The sequence below is a fragment of the Marmota marmota genome, unplaced genomic scaffold (assembly GCF_001458135.2).
Source record: "Marmota marmota marmota unplaced genomic scaffold, marMar, whole genome shotgun sequence".
Taxonomy (NCBI): domain Eukaryota; kingdom Metazoa; phylum Chordata; class Mammalia; order Rodentia; family Sciuridae; genus Marmota; species Marmota marmota.
Genome location: NW_025999960.1, coordinates 10,106,498 through 10,132,442, shown reverse-complemented (window position 1 = coordinate 10,132,442; position 25,945 = coordinate 10,106,498). Strand labels below are relative to the sequence as shown.

At 35.3% G+C, this 25,945-nt stretch overlaps 1 protein-coding gene across 1 annotated transcript in view; it reads left to right on the top strand.

Annotated features, from left to right (window-relative positions):
- The window catches only part of Adamts20 (ADAM metallopeptidase with thrombospondin type 1 motif 20), a 154,544-nt gene that overhangs the window by 113,563 nt on the left and 15,036 nt on the right, over positions 1-25,945 (top strand). Inside the window, exons 30-37 of the mRNA XM_048802443.1 lie at positions 10,789-10,962; positions 11,038-11,208; positions 13,412-13,612; positions 14,330-14,459; positions 14,669-14,763; positions 14,850-14,944; positions 15,472-15,605; positions 21,514-21,605. Coding sequence (XP_048658400.1) covers positions 10,789-10,962; positions 11,038-11,208; positions 13,412-13,612; positions 14,330-14,459; positions 14,669-14,763; positions 14,850-14,944; positions 15,472-15,605; positions 21,514-21,605 — 1,092 coding nt within the window. The remainder of the gene's footprint in view (positions 1-10,788; positions 10,963-11,037; positions 11,209-13,411; positions 13,613-14,329; positions 14,460-14,668; positions 14,764-14,849; positions 14,945-15,471; positions 15,606-21,513; positions 21,606-25,945) is intronic.

Sequence of the window (25,945 nt, the reverse complement as noted above, 5' to 3'; positions counted from 1 at the left end):
CCCTGACTTCCTCAGGGAAGAGAGCGCAAAATCTGAATTGGAGGAGTCATACATCTGAAAGTGGTTGTCAAGCAAACACCAGCTTGGCAAATATTGATGGGACAAAAGCCATGAACAAGATAAAAATGTTAAATGGAATAATTTCCAGAGGGCTGATTGCCTTGGGCTGGGCTTTCAACAGAGTCCTCTGGTTGCTCCCAGAGTACCTACAATTGCTTATCCATTTCTTAAAGAGACTAGTTCTGAAAATAAAAAAAGAAACCTATGTTCTCTGTGTGGAACTTTCTTCTGTCAGATGCTGAAGTTAAGTAGTTAAGTCCATTGAAAACAAGGACAGAAGACAGCAGCTAGAGGGTATGGGGTTCCCCTGGGCTCCCAAGTCAGCACCGTTTTTCCTAAGCTAATACCACAATATGGGGCACTCAGCTTTTGAATGGTACTATGCCAGTTCATCATCCATATTGAATAAAAAGTTCTCATAGTGAGCAAAAGTCTCAAATTTCCTTGTAGAAGATGCAGCCTCTGCCAAGTATTAGCATGCTGGAAATTGTGGCTGATGTTTGACTGAACCCTCCATTTTTCATTCCACAAAAAGAGACATATTCTTGAGCATTTCCTTCTACATTAAATTTTGGTCAAGTAACTAGATTATTTTTCACTCTTTAGAAGAGACTATGATTTAAAAAGTTCTCCTCATTGACTTGCTACAATTAATTAACCTGCTATATTTAATGTCATTAATATTTACAGAGTTGTTCCAGAACTAGATCCATCTTATCTCTCTTACTTTGCTCCCACTATGTGTCTGTGGTTCAATAGGTTGTCTCAATTCTCTTGTCAAAGCAACTTTTGAATCTCCATGGCCACCACCCTGCTCTAGTTCAATGGTTAATTTATGTGTTCCCAGGTCTCCAATGGCCTCCCCCCACATACTTTGGCCACTATATGCCTTCATATTTTGTGAACTCCAGAACTCAAATATACTTGTGCCACTTAATATCTTCTATGACTTATATTGTCTTCAAGCAGAAAGTCTAAAACTTAATCGTGGTTTTTCTTTAGAATTATATCAGACCACTATCTTTTTCTCTCTTAGAGACAATGGATATCTTTTTCACTAAGCACCTAACTTCATACATAGCTAAATACTTCTTATTTTGAATACTTCCATTTAATTGCAAAGGATCTCAACATCTCTTATTATTTTTGTCATATTGTGGTTGTACTTAAAGTAGAGGGCCACCTTACTTTCTCTGGACCAGTGTGGCAGAATAATGTTAAAGCAACTTTCTCTGAGGCGAAATGCCAAAAGGGCACTGGATGTGAAAAGTTGCAGATGCACCAGGTGACAACAGGTAGCTCCAAATTCTGACATCAGGCAGGAGCCACGAGCAGGGTGGGGATGGGGGTTTGCAGTGAAACTGGAAGAGACATTGCTTCTTGACCATATTCCTATGGATCCCAAGGGTGCTTTTGCTGCTATGCAGCTGCTGTAGCTGCTGTGATTGATATTCATGAAGGACACTTTCTGGCCTTTGACCTCCAGCCCCACGACAGTGAATCCATCATTAGTCCTAACAGATTGGCCTTGGCTTACCACCAAACATGAAATTGTACAAGATCCACTAAAGGAATGTATTTCAGAAATTTCAAAGATACAGATTTGAACATGCATAGATTGTAAAAGAGAGGCTTTTGTACTGAGTCTGCTTTCTCCTCTTTACATTGGTTTTCCTTGTCATAGAAATTAGCTTCATTCACCCACACAGTCCTTAAATCTCTGCCAGAAACAAATGACCACTTGTAAAGTCCTTGGCTTTTGATTTATTCTAGAAAAAGTACCCATATGAAGTCACAATTGCAGGCTGTCACTGCACTACATATAATATTATATTCAACTGAAGTGTAATTTCAGAGGTGGTTACAAGAAAATCACTGGTTGCTGCTTTGTTCTGCTTGTATAAATTGCTAACATTGCTTTAATAAAATCACCTGCTATAAAATAATTCCATTCATTACCATTTACATGAGGCTTTAAGTGGAAAGGCTCATTTGGTAAATTGTTGATCAAAAAGGTACTCAAATGAGTTTGAAGAGATACTTTTCATTTGGTGTTTGATATCCTTTTTCTTTAATGTAATGAATTTTAATGACAATTGCTAAACAAGAACAAACATTGCTATACAAGACCATTTGTCTTCTGTGTCCAGATGTGTATCTTTAGAGGCAAATCAAATAAGTCCTAAAAAAAAAGACCTTCACAAACAAGGGGATGTTTTTATCATGTATGTATTTGAGAATATCAGCTCCCTTTTTAAGTTCAAGGTGAGAATACCACTAGATTTTTTCGTGTCTCAGGCCTCACCTACTAAGTTAAGTGTTGACAAAATGAATAGTCCCTATGTTTGGGGACAAAAAACAAAAAAACAAAACATGTCTTGAATTCTTACCTTCCCTTGATCAGGCTGAACCTGCTGGATAATTTAGAAAAGAATGAGAGGCTCATTCAATCTTATTCAATCTTGAGCCAAATGGAATCAGCCACTTGCCTCATTCCCCTTCTCTGAAATCATATTTTCTCTCTCACATTTTAAGGTCAGAGCTGGGGCCAAAGATGCTAATAAGTTCCCAAATCCCATGAATCTATCTAGTACCTCCCACCTGAAGCCCCTAATTTGGACAAATTAAAACTATATGCTAAATGCTGGATTTTAAGTGATTTTGTATTTAATTCCATATTTTCTATGTCTCCAAATGCATGTCTATTTCCATATTTTCAAAAATTTCTCAGATATGCATTTATATTTTATAATTTTAAAATAATCATATATATGTATATATATATACATATATATATATATATATTAATCATTGATGGACCTTTATTTTATTTATATGTGGTGCTGAGAATCGAGCCCAGTGCCTCACACATGTGAGGCAAATGCTCTACCACTGAGCCACAACCCCAGTCCTAAAAATAATTAATCTTAATATTTTTCAAGTCCCTTGTGCCATCAAGAAAGGATCCAGAATACCTTCATCTCTGTCTTCAGGGTATTCAGTGATGTGTCCACTAAGGCAGGCAGGCTGGGTACAATTTCAGAAAGGGATGCCGTCCCTCCTCTGGGGCTGGGTGCTATGGTTCTCAGTCTTCTGTTTTTGCATTTCAGTGCTGCTTGTCAACTCTCTTTCTTTATCATTTTTCTTAAAATTTAAGATGGCTTCTGAATGACTGAGATGAGGTATATATCAATGAATTTTTCAATGCAGAAATAATTGTACTTCAGCAAGAAAAGTGAAGCAAAAAAGAGTAGGGGGGGGAGGGAGGAGTCAGGGACAGTCACTCCCTTCCTGACAATGTATGAGAAGCTTCTCTATTTCTCACAACAGTATACTGAAGGTTAATGCATCCATTATGCGGATGAAAAAACAAGTAGCGTGTGCAGGTCACAGGCCAGGAAATATTGGGGGATAGAAATCTGAACACAGATCTATTTGAGCTTTTCCCACTGGGTTTGCTATCATAATTATTTCATTATTATCATTGTATCTTAGCTTATCCTTATATTTCCTTAATAATATATTGTCCTCTCTGGCCAAGAAGGGCATAGTTTCAATAATTGTAGGCTCTTACTGTACTACATAGTAATTTATTCAGTAGAAATGTAATATATGCTGTGCTAAATTTATTGCAAGCTTATTCATGTAAAAAATGGCTATTTCTTAAATGAAAAATATATAATAATTTTATATGCATAGGAAACTGAGGATTTAGTTGATCACATATGTTAAATAAACTGTAATGACTTAAATGACTAGAAGCACATTAGGCTATATTAACAGAAGGATAATGTTTGTACTTTTTGGCTCTAATAGTCAGGTATTTGGACCTGTGCATACTCCAGGATCCATACTTTAAGAAAAGCATTACAACGTTTCAGATTTCCAGTGAAGAACAATCAAATGGCAACAATACTGCTTTATCAGTCCTGCTGTCTTCTGTTGTAAGCAGCAAAAGCCCTGATTATTAGCAGATTAAAGCGCTAATGTTTATTTTTACACAACAAAAACAGCATGGCTAGTTTTAATTTTGATTTAGCAGCTCCATGATATCAAGGAGTTGGATTGACGTATCTCCAGTTCATTTGTCAGCTCCTGATGGTCATTAGGTGGCTTCCATGGTCCTCACACCTTCATACTTTTATGTGACAGTAGACATCTTTTTGTTCAAATTAATAGAAGAGAACAGATTCTGGAGAGTGGGTAAAGTTTAAAGACAATTTTAGGTCAACATAAGAGAGTATTTGCTAACATTGGAGGCATCTAAAAATCAAATGTTTGCTTTGAAGATATAGTGAATGCGTTAAGAAAGTATATTTGGTTATGTTTAGTTTGATAAGCTCTCATTCACCATTACTATAAAAGAGATTTCAGAATTAAGGAAAGATTAGGACTAGATATTCTTAGAGTTTCTAACTCAAAATGGCATGCTACTACTATGTTATTGATTCTTTTGAAAAAACTATAGTTGCAAATAACTAATGGAACAAAAACCTTATTCACAATGAAAATTATAACCAACTCATCAAGAGAGGACTTCACTGTTTTTATTTTAAATAATTATTTATTAAATGGCAAAGTGAGTCAGCATTATTGAAGCCATTTGGCAATGCAGATTGTGATACTTCTTTATCTTTGTTCTTCAATAGCTACAGAACTTGTGGATTTGCTAAAATTTATCTTCTGTTTTCACTAAGCCTTTCAAGTTCTAGTCTAAGCAATGTTATATTTATGTGTCAGTATGATTTTTCTATCAAAATTGAGTTATGTAGGGTTGCTAACTTAATGTATTCCAATTATTTGTGTTATACTTGCATCCATGGCCTCACAAAGCCCTCAAACACATCATCTGGGGATATTTTTAAAATAAAATTTAACACGCATATAAATATGTAGTTCTATAAAACTATTAAAATAAGGATGAGTGTATGGGGGTTGTAATGTACTTGGGAGGCCATTCTGGTAAGCCACTTAAGAGGGATGGCAGTGTCTTCACTGCATCTATGACCATAAGAGGAACTGGCTTTAGGTAAAGGTGATGAGTTCTGCTACGAAAACATTTAGCTTCAGTAGCCTTTGATATGCTTTAGTAGGATATGCTAATGCTTAAAATATGATCAGAGAGAGTGGAGTCAGGTAAGGACCCTGTGAGGGAGACATATAAGAAGAAAGAGGAGAGCACCTAGAACCAGAAAGATTTCAATCCTAGAAGTAAGACTAATGCACTGGAAGTGGTTAGTGGTGCCAAATGTGTTGGTGAAATTAGCCAAGAAGAGGTTTGAAAAGTGTCTGTTGAATTTGCAGGTTGTTGATGACACAAGGGTTGAGGAATATTAAATTGAAGTAAAGTTATCCTCTATTCAAATCTAAAACCATATCAATTTACTCCCTAAAATACTGAAAAACAAAAGTTACCTTTTTTTCAAAGCAGTCCACTTGTTCTCCTTTTGGGAAGGAGAGGGCCATGATAAAATATAGTAACCATGCCTGGTCTCAGTGGATTTTTTTTTAAACTTGTCTTAGGATCAAAGGACCAATAAAGCAGTGTGGTTTAGTGAATTATAGGAAATTATACGTGTTCATTAGAACTTTTTGCTAAGCTATGTTTTGTGAACTTGTTTTTTCCAGGAATTGTTTTTTTTCAGGTTTGGAGGCAGGATGTTTTCCAAATATGGTTTATTTTTTTGAAATTATCTCTGAAAAGTTTGCAGGAGCCATATTTTATAGGTTAAACATTTTCATAAGAGGTTCAGATGAGGCTAAACTGCATCCAGATGTTTTAGTCTATCTAATAGTGTTCCTGAAGCACAGCACATATTAAGTTATTTGTCTCCCTACAAAGAGGTATATATGTTTTGTGAAAACATTCAATGAGTTGGCAAAATTCAATAGCTTAAGCATAACTTGAATGTATATATGAATTATGTAGATAAGTAAAATTATGCATACAAATTCTCTTTGAAGTCAGCGGTTGCTGCTTATACATGCAAGATAGAAATACTAAATTTTACAGTGTCTTTATAGTGAAAATGCTGCTACAGTTTGTACAAGGAATTGGAGCCTACTTGGTAAATTAAATTCTTAGATTTTGTGGGATTTATATGTTTTTTTCTCATGGCAAAATTATATTTTGCAGATATGTGTTAATGTTGTTAAAATAAATAAAAAAGGAAATTAGTTACTCTGGAACTCCTGTAAAAATAGAGAACTTGAAGAACAACCTGATTTCTTTTTTATAATATTGCTGTTGGGAATACTGATGGGTCTTCACACAATACTATCCAGTGTTACCTCAAATCTCTTCTGAGATGACAGGGAATATACAGCACTGGACTCACAAAGTAAATAAATATTCTTAGACCCCGCACCTTATTAAGGATGCACCACAACTCTGTGCTGTTGTCAAGCTCTGTTATATGATTTTCACCACTTAGTTTTAGAAAACCTCATATTCCACAGCTACAAAACTGTGAAGTCCTTCTGCTCCCAGAGGCAGTGAGTGAGAAGAGCTCAACAGGAAGAATGGAGCTTTGACTGTGCTTTACCACTGTTGTGATTCAATTGTTTATGTCCCTTCAAAATTCATGGTTTGAAATCCTGCACCCCAGAGTGACAGTATTAGGAGGTGTTGAGTGTGGGGCTGATTAGGTCATGAGGGTGGAATCCCCATAATTGACTCTCTTATGAAAAACTACCCCAGAGACTTAGCTTGTCTCTTCTGTCACCACGGAGGTTGCTGGGATCCGAACCCACTGGATTTGGTTGCTTCATCAATAAGAGAAAATGATACCAAATAAAAATGAATTTAATCATAGCCTGGTCCAAACTGGGAAGACAACTCTCTGTTTGTGCTGTCCTACAGAAATATTAGATTCATAGTGGGAAAAAGCCAGAAAATATACATATGTAGACTTTTCCAATCTGTGCTAGCCAAGATATTGTGTTAGTCAGCTTTTTGTTGCTGTGACAAAATACCTGAGAAAATCAACTTAGAAAAGGGAAGATTTATTTTGGCCCACAGTTTCAGAGGTTTTAGTCCATGGTCACCTGGTCCATTGTTTCTGGGCCAGTGGTGATGCAGAACTTCATGTTGAAAGGGCTTGGTGAAGCCCTTCTCATAACATCTGAGCAGAGAAAGAGAAAGACTGGGGACAAGATACAGTCTCCAAGGGCATGCCCCCCAAGAGCCACTCTCTTTAACTAGATCCCACCTCTTACAGTTTCCATCAACTCCCAATACTTCCTTCAGCTATGAATCCATCAGTGGATTAATCCACTCATGAGGTCATGAAGTCTGAGCCCTCATGATGCATTACTTCCCCAAAGTTCATTTCTTCTCTCTCTCTCTCTCTCTCTCTCTCTCTCTCTCTCTTTTGTGGGGGATGGGTACTAGGGATTGAACTAAGGGGCACTTGACCACCAAGTCAAATCTCCAGTCCTAATTTGTATTTTATTTAGAGACAGGGTCTCACTGAGTTGCTTAGTGCCTCATTTTTGCTGAGACTGGCTTTGAACTCGTGATTCTCCTGCCTCAGCCTCCTGAGCTGCTGAGATTATAGGCATGCACCACCACACCCAGTCCAAAAGCTCATTTCTGAACAAGCCTTCAGACATGAACCTTTGGGGGACACTTCAGACCCAATCTACAATAGATCCATCACAGTTCAAGTTCTCTGAGCATGTTGGTGCCAGGGGTTTTGGGGAGGGCAGTTTTAGCTCCCATTCTCAGCACAAGATGATGGTTTATAGGAAGCTGGGATGGATGAAACAGCTTTATCAGGAAATGAAGAATAATAAACAATTTGGGATTTCTAATTTTAAATGGACGTCATTGTACTTCTACCACATGAGAAGGCATAAGCAGATGATCTTTTATGAATCAGAACCAAGTCTTCACCAGACACCAAATCTTCCGGAGCTTCAATTTTGGACTTTTGAGGCACCCAAACTGTGAGAAATAAATCCCTGTGATTATAAGTCACTTAGTTTAGAGTATATTTTTATAGAGGTCTAAACAGACTAAGAGAAAATTGGTACTGATAGCAGGATGCTGCTGTAACAAACATCTAAATGTGGAAGTGGTTTTGGTACTGGGTAATGTGTGGGGACTGTAAGAGTTTTGATGTGTATGTTACAAAATCCTGTGTGGCCATGAAGGGATTAAGGGCAATTCTGGTGAGAGCTCAAGAAGAAAAGAGAAGAGCCGAAGATAGAGCTCAATCTTAGAGACTGTGAACTGTAAAGGCCAATCTGATGAGATGGCAGGCAAAGGAGGAAAGGCCATCCTTGATACACAGTTACAAAGAATCTGGCTACTTTGTGTTCACATTTCAGGGAATTGTGTTAGGGTTTCTGTGTTTTGTGGAAAGTAGAACTGGTGGGTAATTAAACTGGATATCAAAGAAGTTACTAAGCACAGCTTTGAAGTTGCAACTTGATTTCTCCTGACTGTTTATTGTAAAATGCCACCACAGAGAAGTGACTTAAAATAGAAATGTAGGGACTGGGGTTGTGGCTCAGTAGTGGAGCGCTTGCCTCCCATGTTTGAGGCACTGGGTTTGATTCTTAGCAGCACGTGAAAAATAAACAAATAAAATAAAGGTTTTGTGTCCATCTATAAATAAAAAGATTTTTTTAAAAAAATGGAATATAAATCAAAGGGTAAGAGAACTTAAAATATTCTCAGTGTATCCTATTTGTCAAAATGAGGAAGATTATTCAATATAGAACGTGAAGGCTGTGGCCAAATTTAATAATCAGATTAGAAAATTATCTAATGATAATTAGATTAATTGGGATGGCCATTTCAATCATCACTGTGAGTTATTTATCAAGACAATGTGGATATCACACAGCCATCTAAATAGAAGCCATGGCCTATTGTCCAAGACAATGGAAGAATGACCTGCAAAGGCATTTCAGAGATTATCAAGGATTACCCCTGCCCTCATAGGCCCCAGTGCCAGAGCTGAGGGGGAGGATAGGGTGACAGCTACCTGGTGCCAACTCACACCATGAGCTCTAGTTCCTACATTCTGGTGAAAAGCACTCCTCTGCTGTCTCAAGTATGGCTTCAGTGGGCCCAACGCAGTGGACACTGAAGTGGCTGCCCCACCAGGGTGCATAGGTGGTTAGCTTTGGCTACATATGTCAACGTGGTGCATCTCCCAGGCATGCACAGTACATAACCACGTTATTATGATAATGTGGCCACTTCACATAGATTTCAAAATATAGAGGTGCCTGGAGTGTGAAGGCAAGGCATTGGCCCAAACTCTCCCCCAGTATGTTCAGAAATCATGACATTGAGCCTAGAATTATTCTGGAAACTTCAGATTTAATGTCATTTGTCCCATTGGGTTTTGGAATTGCTCAGGACCTATTACCCATCCCATTGTTTTTTTTCTCCCTTTTGGAATGGGGATGTCTATCCTATGCCTTTCCCATCACATGACTTGTTTGATTTCACAGGTTCATTTGCCTCAAGATGAATCATACCTTGAATCTCACTCATGTCTGACTTAGATATTGATACTCTGGATTTAGATTTTGGAGTTGATGCTGTAATGAGTTAAGACTTTGGGGGCCACGGCGATGAAATGACTGCCTATATTTTGCATGTGAGAAGAACATGAATTTGGCAGGGTGAGGGACAGAATGCTATGGTCTGAATATTCATGTTCTCCTAAAATTCATGTTGGAACCCTACTCCCAAGGTGATGAGACAAAAAGGGGACTGGAAATTAATTAGATCATGAAGGCATTGCTCTCATGATTCTGAGATGTCATGTCCAATCAGAATACAGTGAGAGTGTCCTCTATGACCCAGACAGGAGGCCCTCCCCATACACTGAATCTCTTGGCACCTTGATCTTGGAATTTCTGACTCTATAATTGTGAGAAATAAATTTTTATCATTAATAAGTCACCTAGTTTATCTTATTTTGCTAATTAACATTCTGGATGGACTAAGAAACCTCCTCACATAGGTAGCACCTTACCTTACCGAGGCCAGCAAGTGACTGAAACTCTCTGAGTCTTGGTGTCTTCAGCATGGTACCTCCTTTAGAAAACTCTTGTCAAGAAAAATATATAAGTGTTTTGTAAAATTATATAAATAACACAAAATTTTCATTATACAAATAAGAAAAATGAGGCCTGGAGAGGCTAAATTTATAAGTTATACAGTAGCTTCCCAAACTCTTATCCACTGAAATATAGTTGGGAGTCAACAAATAGCAAATGTATGGATCCCTTAATAGGTACAAACTGAAATATTATAAGTAAAAAGGTGAACCTAACACTCTTGGAAGCATTATTCACTGAGATATAATGTGTATAGTGTAAGAATTTAAGTGTAACATAAAAGCAATGTAGTAGAATAGTTTATGACTTCATGGTCATTTTTATAGACATCAAGTGCATTTAAGTCAAAAGAGAGGGTTATCAATTGGGAATTTGGATGTGGTCTAGCATAACATAATTCACTTGTCAAAGTTTCTGGAAGGCTTCAGGCAATTTATTGAAAAAGAGGACACGCGCGCACACACACACACACACACTCCACACACACACACGCTACAACACATGTAATTTCTGCCTAATGCATAATATAATATTAAATGATGTTTAAAGGAAATAAAAATGTGCAATAGCTCAATTTTGCTATTTTTATATAATTTGATATTTGTTAGCTATATAGTTCAATGCATCTGGGCTTCTTTGCAGTGCTCTGTGACCTGTGGCTCTGGAGTTCAGCAAAGAGATGTCTACTGCAGACTGAGAGGCGTAGGTCGGGTGGCTGAAGAAAGGTGTGATCGGTCCACCCGGCCTTATTTTCAGAGGCAATGCTGGCGCCAGGACTGTGTGCAGTACCAGTGGATAGCGGGACAGTGGCTGGATGTGAGTATTGATGAGTGAGCTTTCAAAGACAATGTCTGTAAGAGTGTGCTGTTCATTTTGTTATTGCATTTCTAGTGTTCAACATCATGTAAGACAAAAGAGACACATCGGCTTGTGAAGTGTGTTGATGCCCAGAACATGCAAGTAAATGAAAGTTTCTGTGACCCTTCAACCAGGCCTCTGTCAATCAAAAAGTGCAGAAACCCTCCCTGCAAATATGTGGTAGTAACAGGAGACCCATCCCAGGTAAGGCAAAAAAAAAAAGGAATTGAGAAATTTTGTTCCTGTACACAACAGCTGGGTCTCAAATTTGAAAGTGGGGACAGATAATGGGTATGCATATTGATCTAATGAGTGATACCATTGGATTGTGTAGAGTACTAACAGCAAAATGTTAGTCTGAAGTGTCCATTGGTACCATCCATGAAACCAACTACTAGGAATAGTTTAGCAAATGGGTCTTGCATGGTTCTCACTTTTTAAAAACAGTGCTATTGAGGTATAATTGACAATCAACTGTACATATTTAAAGTGTACAGCTTAAGTTTAGACATATGTATGTATCCATAAGCTCAGTATAATATACAAAATAAATAGCATATTATACTTCCATCAGCCCCAAAATTTCCTTGTACTATTTTATAATCCTCCCTATACTCCCTTCACCCCACAATTAACCCCCACTATTTTCTATATTAGTTATGTGTCACTGTATTAGTTTGAACTTCCAGGATTTTATATAAATAGAATTATTTTTTTGTCTGATGTAATACAAGTTTTGGAGATTCATTGAGGTCACAATATGTATCAGTAGTTTATTCTTTTTTTATTATTGAGTAATATTTCATATAAATTGTATAGATGTTTTCAAGATTTCTTATCTTTTCTTCTCTGATGTCTGATATGCCTTTAATTCTGATCCAGTTTACTTTTCATTCCATACATCACCATCTTCATCTAAAGCTCAATTTTATCTTTTAAGAAGTCCTCCTTAATATTTCAAGCATATAACAGTCATTACTGACTTTTTAATGTCCTTCTGTGCTAATTGTAAAGTCTGTGTGTTTGCAATTTAGAGAAATTCAGTGTAAGTTTTTGCAAGCATCATCATGAATATTGTGTCACACCTAAAAGGCTTTCTACCTATTAATAGTCACTTCTCATTCTCCCACTTTCCTCCTAGTCACTGACAACCACTAACTCCTTTCTGTCTCTATTGATTGCCTGGTTCTGGACATTTTGTATAAATGGAATCATAAAGCATGTGGTCTTTTGTGTCTAGCTTCTTTTATTTGTTATTTTTTATATCTTCTTTTTAGAAATAGCTATTCAAATCCTCTGCCCATTTGTATTTTTATTGTTAAGTTAGGAACTTTTTTTCAGGTACCAACTTTTGTCAATTATATGATATTTAAATATTTTTTTTCTCAGTCTGTGGGTTGTCATTTCACTTTCTTCATAGTGTACTTTGGTGCACAAATGTGTTTAGTTTTGAGGAAGCCAAATTTGACAAACTTTTAAAATTAAGGTTGTCTTTGTGCTTTAAGTATTACACCTGAGAAATTATTGCCTATTCCATGGTCACAAAAACGAATATTGATGTTTTCTTCTAAGACATGTATAATTTTTGTTTATGCTTTTAGGTTTTTCATATACTTTGAATTGATTTTGTGTATAATGACTTTAGTTCTTTAGGGTAAACACCAAAGAGTATACAGTGGGTCATATGGTGATTCCATGCCTAGTCTTTGGAGGAACTTTCATACTGAATTCCATTGTAGTTGTATGTACTAATTTACAATCCTAACAACAGTTCCTTTCCCCCAACATTCTCACCAGCATTTATTATTTGTTTTATTGATGAATGCTATTTTAACTAGAGTGAAATTAAATCTCAGTGTAGTTGGTTTGCATTACCCTGACTGATAAAAATGTTAAACAGATTTTCCAATTTTTTTTGGCCTTTTCATTTTTTTTTTAAGAAATGTCAGTCTAGTTCACTTGCTATTTATTAATTGGGTTATTTATTTTTTGACATTAGTTTTTTGAGTTCTTTACATATGTGGGATTTTATCTTGCCTTATTCTTATTCTCTTCCTTTTGACCCTGTGGTAACCTTGAAAAATCTTTGTTACTCTTTGACACCCAGAATATGTAAAAAACTCAAAAAACTTGATGTTGAAAAATAAATAGAAAATTTACAAAATACAAAGCCTAGCCAGAATCTGGGTTCTTTCTATTTATTGGTACAACTCTGGAAAAGTTGAGCAAATGGCTTGGAAACTTTGTTTACCCATCTGTAAATGAGGCTGATCAACTAAGATTGTTGTGGAGATAATGCAACTATTATAGATAATTATTATTATGAATAATAATTAAACAACTGTTTAATTTTAGTTGTTAAGTTTCAAAACATCTTCTTATCATCTTGCAATCATGTATTTTTAAGTGTGCAGGTAACTGTGGATTTAGTTATCAACAAAGGATTACATATTGCATTGGGATCCGGTCTACTAAGAAACATAAGCTCCATCAGCTTTGGCCTGTATCCTATCGAGAATGCCCTGTGCCACCTTCCTCTCAGGTTTACAAATGCAATATGAGAGGCTGTTTGCATGTGGCCACTTGGAAAGTTGGAAAATGGAGCAAGGTCAGTGTGAAATAATGAATTAAAAACTTTTTGAATTCGGTTTTCCAGGGGGTAGAATGCCTGGTAATCTGCATGTCTAGCTATATTCTTGGAGTTGTCTCATCTCCTTTTGTCTGAAAACTAATGTATCAGTTATTTGTACATATAATCTTATCTCTCCTCTATGCTTTCTGGAACTTTTTTTAATAATAGATGCCATATCAATACTTATTTCTGTTCCTCAGAGAACCCTGTAAGGAGATTACACTTTGAGGAAGTATTTAAAACATATTTATTGATAAGTGAAGAAATAAATAAATCTAATATATGAGTAATAAATATTATTTTCACTATATCATATTCTCAATTTAATTGATGGAAAGCAGATAAATACTACTTTGCAAGTAGCATCTTAACTCAGTGAGAAAAAAACTCTTAGGAGTCTTAATATCCTTGTTAATTAATATTTATTAAGTATTTACAATGTACTATAGATATAAGTATACAAAATAAATGAAAAGAAGCCAGTAACTGAGAAATAATAGACTTAAGTCCAGGACTGAGAACTTTTTCCATCTGTAATTGTGCAGTCTTCAGTGTATTTCTTTATCTTCAGTAGTTCTAACCCTTATTGACCCTCCATTTATTTCAAAAGGACTTACTCTGAGCAGGCATGGACTTACTGGACTTCTTTAGTATTTGTTATATGTTTTTCTGTAAATTATACTCTGTTCACAGTGCTCAGTGACTTGTGGAAGTGGGATAATGGTGAGAAGAGTAGAATGCATAGCTGAAAATGGTGGGTCCAGTGACCTGTGTCTGAAGCATTTAAAACCAGATGCTCAAAGGAAATGTTATGCCAATGACTGTAAGTTAATAAATTTCAAAAATGAGCCTAGTATGTAAGTTTTTCTAAGAAGTTTTAGTAAAGTGTAAAAATAAATGGACATGATAGTCACATACTCTACAACCTGAAGGGTTCAGGTCTTCAATGTGTGGCACTAACTACATGATTAAGCTCATGCTGTGTTTGTAATTTGTTAAGTGTTGATAAGATGTGTTAACTTGTCTTTGAAGGTAAATCATTTACCACCTGCAACGAAATCCAAGTTAAAAGCAACATTACCAAGGATGGTGACTATTACCTTAACATTAAGGGAAGAATAATAAAGGTATTACAGAAAGAGTTCCTAGTTGACTTTACCACTGTTCATTGTCTATTGATAAAGTTTTATAGGTGTTTGCATTTTTCTTTTAGGTCCACTGTGCAGACATGCACTTGGAGAACCCCAAGGAATATTTATCACTGGTAAAAGGTGAAGAAGACAACTTTTCTGAAGTGTATGGCTTTAGGTATGTGCTGTGTTGTGTTCTATCTGTATATTTTTTATGACTTTTAGAAGTTCTAACCTTTGTATGACACTTGAATAGATCACATATGGGGCAAGTAATTTAAGAGCAGATGGACATATGAGGACCTAAGCCATCTGTTTCTATGCATATTTAATAAGAAAGACATGAGTGTTAAGCTCTACTCACAGAGAGATTGACTTAAACGTGGGTGAATGGTGGGACAATAGAGAAGGGACTAGCTAAATATCTGTGTGTATTTTCATAAAAATCAAATTAATTCCAGTGACAAACATTAGGAATTATTTTTCTGCAAACTATCCTTAAATTGCCCATCGAGAATATTGTATATTAATTGTATATTAGTTTTGTATATTGAATTATTTTTATTTCTTTCACATTTAACTTGCTGGAATTAGGATATTGAAGAACAGGAGTATTTTTTTATTTTCCCACTTTCAAAGCTTACCATTCATCATGCTGGGGTCTAATAACTATCTGAGATTAAAAATATTCCAATGTTGTTACAGACTACAAAATCCATATGAATGCCCTTTTAATGGAAGTAGGAGGCAAGACTGTGCATGTAAAAATGACTACCTAGCTGCTGGATATACTGTTTTCAGCAAAATAAGAATTGATCTTACTTCTTTGCAAATTAAAAGTAAGTGCTGACTCTATTTTTAAAACAAAATCCTCCATTTCCTAATGAAAGTCTAGCAATATGCTGATATATATGATAATCAGGGTTTAGAGAAGGACCTGGCACTGCAAAACAATTACTTAATTTAAAAAGTATTATTAGCTATCTGCTTTCTCTGCAATGACATATCAGGGGTACCCTTAATCAAAATGTAATGGTTGTGGCAGTGATAAGATACTGCCCTTTCAAATCAAAACCCTCTACCTTAAAAAAACCAACTATAAAAGGGCAAGAAAATTAACTTCTTTGACATATACGTGTAAGTATTTTTTTCAGGGTTTAAATTAATAATGAACATTAATTATAAATTATAATTGATCAATCATTTTCCCATACAGTATTCATTTAATATGTCAGCAATCCTGTATTAGGGAAATTATTATATCACACTGTAAGCAGTGATGAGAAATTTATATATATATGGAAGTTCAGTGACTTGTCCGTTTCCTAGTTAGTAATTGTTGGGGGGATTATAAAGTCCTAGTTACGGACCTCAAGTAATGAATCATACTGCCTTAATTTATAATACTGCCTAGAAATTAATTTACGATACAATCAAGTCAAAACATATTTATGGAATCTAAATACACTGAGCATGATGCAGCCTGCTGTCTTGAAAGTGACATGCCTGCATAAAGAGGCAAAGAGTTTATTTCAAAAGCTGAGACAGATCTCAGTCCTCATTGGATCAACTGTGTATAGCCCAGTGCATAAACTAGAGAAAGAAATGAAAAGAGAATATTTATTGAAGCAGTATTTGCATTAATATGTAGTATCTAAATTATAGTTAATATGATGATGAACTTGATGACTACCAATTACCAAACCTTCAACATTTACTACAGTGGATGTTTAGTTCATTTTTCACTAATGTAACAAAATTCTTTCCTGTATTATAAAGGAGAGAGGTTTATTTTGGATCATAGTTTTATAGGCTGAAAATTCAAATGGCATAACACAGGCTCTGGCAAAGTCCTCATCCTTGGCTGCCTCACATCATGGTGGCCATGTGTGGGTATCTCTGTGTCTGTGAGATCTCTCTCCATCTCCTTATGCAGCACCACAGTTCAATCATAGGGGCTCCACCCCACTGACCTAATATAATCTCATCATTTCCTAAAAAACTCACAACAAAACACCATAACAGAATTAAGTTTCCATTCCCTTGATATAATTAACAAAAAAATTTGGGGATTGAATTTCTGCATGAGTTAGTAAGAACAGATCCTATTCAAATTATAGTAGTGATTTCAGTGAAACTCTGGAGTCATATTGTTTGGGTGTAAATTCTTTGTTTCAATTTATTAATTGTATGACCTTGAACATACCTTTTAAAGTCTAAATTCCCTCAACTGTGAAATACGAAATTGCCCCCCAATTTTTCCTCTCCTTTTTTCCTGCTTTTTTGTCTTTCTTTTTCTTTCTTTCTTTCTTTCTTTCTCTTATCTTTCTTTCTTACTTTTGGTGAAGATTAAGAGATGATATACATAGTCAATGTCTTGCATGTAATAAATGCACTAAAAATATTGGTTATTATTTTATTATGTATCAGGTAATTAGTACTGCTAAGTATATATTTACATATTTAGCTGTTTTTCATAAATTTATCAAACAAAGTTGCCATATTTTCAGTCATTGGGCTGGGTCCTGAGTGTACAAGATCAATTACATACATTTTTAGCTCTTCTTTTTTCCTTCCTCAATGAATGTGGCAAAATTCAAGTATTGATTAAATGAAACCTTTCACCAATTTTGTACCTATGCCATGGAACAGAATTTGTCAGATACTATATTATCCCCATCACTACAATACATCATCAGTTCTTCCTCTCTGCTTTAATTTGCATGTTACACAGAGAAAATGCTCTTGTTTCTTCCATTAAAATTAAGAACAAATCCTTGTTACTCTCTTCTTCTCTAGCCACTGTCCAATTTCTGTGTGTTTCCTTACAGTAAATTCCTTAAAAGTGTCATTCCTCTCTCTTCCATTTTTCTTCCTCCATACCCTCCTGAACTCATTCAGATCAGTTTTTTATTCATACCACTTTTAGGAAATAGCTCAATTAAGATTATCAATGGCCTCCATTCCTCTAAATTCAATGGTAGATTCTTGGTTTTCATCTTCCATGATTTTTAACTGCTGCACCTGCCTTCCAGGACACCACACTATAATGACTTTGTGCCTTTCCTGGTCACTTTTTGTCTTGTCTTTCTCACTATGTCTTAACTTGGCCAATTACTTTTAATCTTCCATAACATTTAATGTTGGAACATTTAAGACTCATTCATTGCCTCGGAGATCCCACTCCCTCTATAGATTTCAAGTACCATCTATTAAATGATAGTCGCAAGTGTATATTTCCAACTTGGACTGTTACCCTGAACATCCACCTGTCTGCTCAGTATATCCATGTGAATGTGTCATAGGTATGTCAAACATAACTGAGCTTCTACTACTTCCTGCTAAACCTCTACCTTCAATTCAATTTTAACCATTGCCCAAAGTGGCAACTATAAACTTCTCCTTCTGCTGTAGCTAAAAACTAGCAATATCTTTAATGTTTCTCTTTCTTCTACAACCATATGAAATCCATCATCAAATTATATCAGGTGAACCTTTTACATGCATACCACAATGGACTGAATTGCACATTCCCAAAATTAAAAAGTTGAAACCCTAACCCTCAATGCAATGATATTTAGAGATGGAACTATTCCACAAAATTGGGTTTAAATGAAAACATGAAGAAGGGTCCCTCATAATAGGAGGAGCACACTTTAAGTAAAGGAGGAGCTATCAGAGCTTTCTATCATGGAAAAATATAGCAATAGGGTCTTCATTTGCAAGTCAAAAAACAGAAAACAAAAACACCTTCACAAGATCTCAATCATGCTGGGACCCTGATCTTGGATTCTTGGATTTCCAGCCCTCAGAAGTGTGAAAAGTAAGTTTCTGTTAGTTGTGTTATCCAGTCTATGGAATTTTGTTATGGCAGCCTGAACTGTCTAAGAGGTGCCAAATCTCCTTTCTTACTAACTCATTTGCTACCATATTGGTCCAAGTCCATATCACTTCTGATATTGATTTTCTTCTCAACAGATAAGCCAGAACAATCCTATAAAACTTCAGTTGTGTTATGACTTGTGCTTCTCTCATTTGATTTCTTAACAAACATAAACTCTGCTTGAAACTATCCAGACATTTCTCACCTAACTTAGGGTGAATAGAGAATTCTTTCACCGATCAACAAAACTCAACATGATCTCCCCACCTCCATTACCACTCTGCTTCTCACCCTTCCCCACCTCCTTGTGTACTGGACTCCAGACACAGTGGCTCTTTGCTTGAACACTAGGCAGGCCCTTGTGTTAAGGCCTTTTCACTTACTGTTCAATTTGCCTGGAAGATTCATCCCACAGTTATGTATAACTGCTGAAATTCACCTTCTCAATAAGGCCATGAAGGATCACTAGGGCACTATTAATCTTCCTCTCTCCCCAGTGCTCTTCCATGCTGTATATGTATATTTTTAATCATAGCAATTATCACTCCTAACATAATATAGAAATTTACTCTATTACTAGTCTCTCTTTGGTAGGACTCTGCTTCCATCAGCTTCTGCTTCATCCACTATTATGTTCACAGTATTTGTAACAGTGCCCAATATAAAATAAGTTACAAATAAATATTTGTTTCACCAAGAAGCTTCTAAGGACAGCTATCTTGAACCATAAATTGAGTGGAGGTTGAGGGATGATAGCATATTAGGAAGTCTCCATGGAACAGACCATGAAGAACAATGTGTACTAAATGACAGTGACCTCCCATTATCTGTGGTTTCAGTTACCTGTGGTCAACCACGTTCAGAAATTATTAAATGGGAACATTCCAGAAATAAATAATTCTTAAGTCTTAAATTTCATGCCATTCTGAGTAATTTAATGAAATCGCATGCTGTCCTGCTCCATCCTACAAGGAACATGAGTTATCCCTTTGTCCAGCATATTCATACTGGATATGCTACCTGCCTGTCAATCACTTGGCAGTGTTTTGTTTTATCAGATCAGCTTTGGTGGTATTACAGTGCCTGAGTTCAAGAAATCCTTATTTTATTTTAGCACAGTATATTCTTACATTTTTAATTTTATTATTATTATTATTACTGATAATATCTTACTGTGGTTAATTTGTAAATTAGAATTTATCATAAGTGTGTGTGTGTGTGTGTGTGTGTGTGTGTGTGTGAAACAATACTGTATAAATAGGGTTCATTTCCATTTCAGTTTTAGGCATCTGAGAAATTTCTTGGAATATTCCCTATGGATAATGGTGGGCTACTGTATGTAATTGAATTTTATCTGTGACATCATAGAAGCCATTGGACTAAAAGTATCAGGAGGAGGAGGGGAAACTCATATTCTATACTTGCTTGGAGGGAGAACAACTTGTATCCATGAAAATAATTAAGAATCTCATGTGATGAGGTACACAGTTAAGGACATGGGTCACAATATAGTGAAATATTAAAGAAGTTGATTCAATAGGATTTTCTCACAGAAGGGACGTGGGAATAAGTGACATGGACTGTTCAGAAAGATTTCTAAAATAACAGGTGGATAGTTGTATAATTTAGTGAGATGGGAATAATGCAAGGGAATAAATGTGGAGAAATAGATAACACACTTATCTCATACATGTTAAATTAGAGAGAGATGTTGAGCCACCCAAGTAGTTGTTCTATAGGAGTTTGGTAGATGTCCTGAAATTGATCAGAGTCAAGTGGACTGTATACATACTTAGCTCTGCCCCAGTCTAACTCATAATAGCCATAAGTAGTGATGTATAAATGTTTAATGACCAGATATGCTGGAAAAAGTTGGATTGTGTCTGTTTTCATGGTATCTATACTTGCACACAGCCAATTATAAGCTACTAACATGACCTTATTATATGTGGAGTTGGGAAGAGATGCCCACAATTGGCTCTCACTGGTACTGGCTTGCTTCACACACCAAGAAGTGCTCTTAGTTTTGGAAACCCTTCTTGGAGATAAGATAGCTCTTTGCAGCAAGGCTATCTCTGAGAATTGCCTCCAGGGGACTGGTGTCATCATGGGATATGCAATGATCTTGCAGTTTTCTCTAAAAGTGAAATAATTTGTGACAACTCTGTGGAGCTGATAGCCACTGTCTGGATAATTCTGTTGGAATATTATTTAAGTGAGTCAGGCATGATTAAATGATTGAAGCAGCTGACTTTTAGGATTCCTTTCAACATGTTTTTGATCTCATGATTCTATTTTTGTTCCTTTGATAATTGTAGAATCCCCAGCTATTGCTAATCAGAAAATTCTGCTAATAGTGTCAGCAAAATTAAGATGAAAAGAATACTATAATGCAGTAATGTAAGATATCAAAGAAAACAGCAAGTATTTTAGTTTGGTGGTTCTTAATTTCCCAAATGAATTGATACATATGCAGTGCATAAGCACTTCAGCATAACTTATCTCTCTTTAATTAATCTTTTTTTTTTCTTTAGTGATTTTGGTCCTGATCTCACTTTTTCTTATTTTAGTATTTGCTCTGATATAAAATATAATAAAGCAATTATTTGGTTTAAATCTTCTGTTTTAATTACAGATGTACCTGCCAATTTTAGGGTAAGTTATGAGATGAACATTTTTGTATTAAAGAACATGTATTCATTGAGAAACTCTTCTACACTATGTACTATAATTGTGGCTTTTTGGTTAAATTTTTGAATTCATTATGTAAATACACTGAAGACAATTGTATGCAAATTCTGTGTACATTTGACAATAAAGATTGCAATGTTATCTTAATACTAAAGAGTTTTACTATTTTCTAGCTACGGACCTTCTTTTTTCCAAGACAATATTTGGTAAAGCAGTTCCATTTGCCACGGCTGGAGATTGCTATAGTGCTGCCAGATGCCCACAGGTATTTAATATGTATTTAATTTTTTTCCTTCATTATGAAAAAAATTGAAAATGTTTCTCCTGTTTCATTTTCTTTACCATAATATTGCAAGAAGCATAAGTAAATCAATAAGCACAAGTTTCTATATGCACTTTATTTCAAAGATTATAGATAAACCTTAGATGAAGAGCATTTGCAAGTATTGGGTTTGTTTGAGAGATATAATAACAAGAATTTTAAATTGTTCATATACTATTTCTCCTTCATGATACTTCATAATTTGGGTATTAATTAAAAGGTAAAGGAATAGAACATAAACATGTGACTTTCATATACCACTACTAGCATCAGTATTAGTTTTTTGGGTCTGTGGCACTCTGTCATTGTTTGGATGAAGGTCTCTCAAAAGTTCATATTTAAAGGATAGGTCCCCAGATGGCAGTAGTAGGAGGTGCTATGGACTCAAGAGGCAGGGCCTCATGGGAGGTACTTAGGTCATTGGGAGCATAAACTTGAGGGGGATTGTGGAGCTCCGTTGGTTCATTCTCTCTCTGCTTCCTGGCTTGTGATGAGTTCCCTTGCTCTGGCATACACACCCAACTTAATGTGCTGCTCTTGCCAGACTCAAACAAATGGGGCTGCACAATCTTGAATTTGAACTTCCAAAATCATGAGCCTAAATAAAGCTTTCCTCTTTAGAAAGTTAATTGCCTCATGTATTTTGTTGTAGTAACACAAGACTGACTATATACATTCCTGAAATGATGTTCTATTATGTGTGAAATGTAGAGATTACATTTTCAATCTTGCTTTCATCTTTTATTTCCATATTTTTCCCCAGACTTCTTTATTGCTTTCATAACTTTGATTGATCTGTTATCCCACAATCTTGCTGAAAAGAAAAAATGAAGATTTATTTTTTAATTAGAATAGGTTTTTAGTAGATTCCTTAGGATTTTCTAAATGCATGATGATGTCATCTGTGAGTAAAAATACTTTTACTAATTCCTTTTCAATCTGGCTATTTTTAATTTTTTTGTCTTGCCTCATTGCTTGGTCATCTCTGCCAGTACAGTGTTGGATAGAAGAGTATATTTCTTTATGTTCTGATTTTAGGTGAAAAGCTTTCAGTCCTTCCTCAGTAGATATATCAGCTATGAGTGTTTTGTAGATGCCCTTGATCAGGTTGAGGAAGTGCCCTTCTAATTTTAGCTTAAGTATTGCTACCAGAAGGGATGTTGAGTTTTGTTGAATGGTTCTTCTGCATCCATTGAAATGATTTTGGGTTCTTGTCTATTACTATGTTAATATAATAAATATATTATAATGATTTATTTTAGTATATTAAAGCAAACTTGAATTCCTGGAATAAATCCCACATGGTCATAGTGTATAATTCTTATATTCTTCTAAATTTGCTTGGCTAAAGTTTTGTTCAGAATTTTTTGTCTATATTCATAAAATTTTATTCTGTCATTTTTCTATGGTGTCTGTCTGGTTTGGATATTAGAGAAATAATGGCTTCATAGAATGAACTGGGAAGTGTTCATTCTTTTACTTTTTGGGAAAACTTTATGAAGAATTCACTCTTTAAATGTTTGGTAGAATTCAGCAAAACCATCTGACCTTGTACATTTCTTTGTGAAATTTAGTTACTAATTTAATCACTTTATTATTATAGATCTATTCAGATTTTCTAGTTCTTCCTTAATTGGTTTTGGTAGTTTTCTTTATAGGGATGTCCATTTCATCTAAGTTATCTAACTGGTTCCAATACATTCCTGATGGAATGTATAAACCTCTGTATTTTTGTAAGATCAGTGGTCACATCCCCTCTGTCATATTTGTCTGTTTTGTAGTCAATCAATTTTCACTTTAATCTTCATCATTTCTTTTCTTCTGCTTGTTTTAGATTTAATTGTCTCTTCTTTTTCTAGTGTTTTAAGGTAGAAGATTAGGTTCTTGATTTAAGACATTTTTCTTTTTAATATAGGCATTTATAGGTATAACTTCCCTTCAAGCACTTAATTTGTGCATCTCAGAAATTCTGTATGCTGTGCTTTTATGTTCATGTATCTTAAAATATTTTCTATTGTCATTTGTTTGACAATAGAACATTTTCTTTGGATCACTGGTTATTTAAAAGTATGGTGCTTAATTGCAAAATGTTTGTGAATTTTCCAAATCTCCTCCTCCTCTTCCTTCTTCTTTTCTTTGTTTAATTTCTACTTTCATTTCCACTGAAAAACATGGTCTATATTGTCTCTGTCCTTTTGAATTTATTGAGGCTTGTTTTACGGTGTAACATATGATTTATGCTAAAGAACGTTCAATGTGTGCTTGGAAAGAATGTGTGTTCTGATGTTGTTGGGTGAAGTGTTTTATAGACTACAGGCCCTGTTCGTTTATAATGTTATTCACCTCTTCTTTTTCCTTGTTGATCTTCTACTTGATTCTTCAGTCCACTGAAACTATGCAACTATAATTGCTGAATTATCTATTTCTAAGTTCAATCTTGTTTCATTTCTGTTGGGGTCTTGTTGTACATGCTTATGTATTTATTTATTTTTATTTATCATAACTTCCTAATATATAGGCTTTTTATCATTATAAAATGTTCTTCTTTACTGTAGTAACTTTTATTGTTTTTAATTTTAAAGTCTAATTTTTCCAATACTAGCATGGTCACTCCAGTGACATAGAAACATATAATTGTGCTTCCAGTTATCCCCAATTTCAGTGGAGCGTTTATTCCAGGATGCCTCATGGAAACCAAAATCTGTGTATGCTCAAGTTCCTCATATAAAATGATATAATATTTGCATATAGTCTGTGCATATTCTTCCATATACTGCTAATAAGAATACTGAGTTTTGTTTATCTGAGAATGTCTTTATTTTGCCTTCATTTTTGAAAGATAGATTTGCTTGTTATAAAATCCTTGATTTGCAGTGATGATGATGATGATGATGATCATCATCATCATCATTTGCACTTTGAATATGTCATTCCACTGCCCTCTGGTGAGCAGCAGCTAGATAAATAGTAAATATCAACTATTTACCTTATTGGGGTTTCCATGTAAGTGGTCATTTTTCTACTGGTGCTTTAGGATTTTCTTTTTATTTTTGTCTTTCAGCATCTTTTCTGTGATATATTTGGTTTCAAACTTTAGTATCTATTCAGATTGCAGTCTATTAAACTTCCTGGATGTATAGATTAATACATTTCAAAGTTGAAATCTATTTTCTTTCACATGTAACTCTCTGCTCCTTTCTCTTTCTTCTCTCCTTTTGGTACTCTCATTATGCATATTTTGGTACACCTAATGGTATCTCTTTATTTCTCTGATGTTCTGTTTATTTTTCTTTATTCCATTTTTTCCTTCTGTTCTTAAATTTGGATCATTGCTATTGATATCTTGCAAATTTTCCAATCCCTCTGCTAGCTACAATCTGTTGCTTGAGCCCCCTTGGTGAATTTAATTTACCTTGGTTATTGACTTTTCAACTCCAGAATTCTCCTTTAGCTATTTTTTTTGAGAGAGAGAGAGAGAGAATTTTTTAATATTTATTTTATAGTTTTTGGTGGACACAACATCTTTATTTTATTTTTATGTGGTGCTGAAGATTGAACCCAGCGCCCTGCGCATGCCAGGGGAGCACGCAACTGCTTGAGCCACATCCCCAGCCCCTTTAGCTATTTTTAATAAAACAGAATTTCTGGGACTGGGGTTGTGGCTCAGTAGTAGAGCGCTCACCTAGCATGTGCAAGGCCCTGGGTTTGATCCTCAGTACCACCTATAAATGAATAAATAAAATAAAGATATTGTGACAACTACAACTAAAACTATTTTTTTTCAGTTTTGCAATTTATTACTTACTTTTTTTGTATTTATTTATTTATTTATTTATTAAATTTTTATTGTTGGTTGTTCAAAACATTACATAGTTCTTGATATATCATATTTCACACTTTGATTCAAGTGGGTAATGAACTCCCATTTTTACCCCGTATACAGATTGCAGAATCACATCAGTTATACATCCATTGATTTACATATTGCCATACTAGTGTCTGTTGTATTCTGCTGCCTTTCCTATCCTCTACTATCCCCCCTCCCCTCCCCTCCCCTCCCCTCCCCTCCCCTCTTCTCTCTCTACCCCTCCACTGTTATTCATTTCTCCCCCTTGTAATTTTTTTTCCCTTTCCCCTCACTTCCTCTTGTATGTAATTTTGTATAACCCTGAGGGTCTCCTTCCATTTCCATGCAATTTCCCTTCTCTCTCCATTTCCCTCCCACCTCTCATCCCTGTTTAATGTTAATCTTCTTCTCATGCTCTTCGTCCCTACTCTGTTCT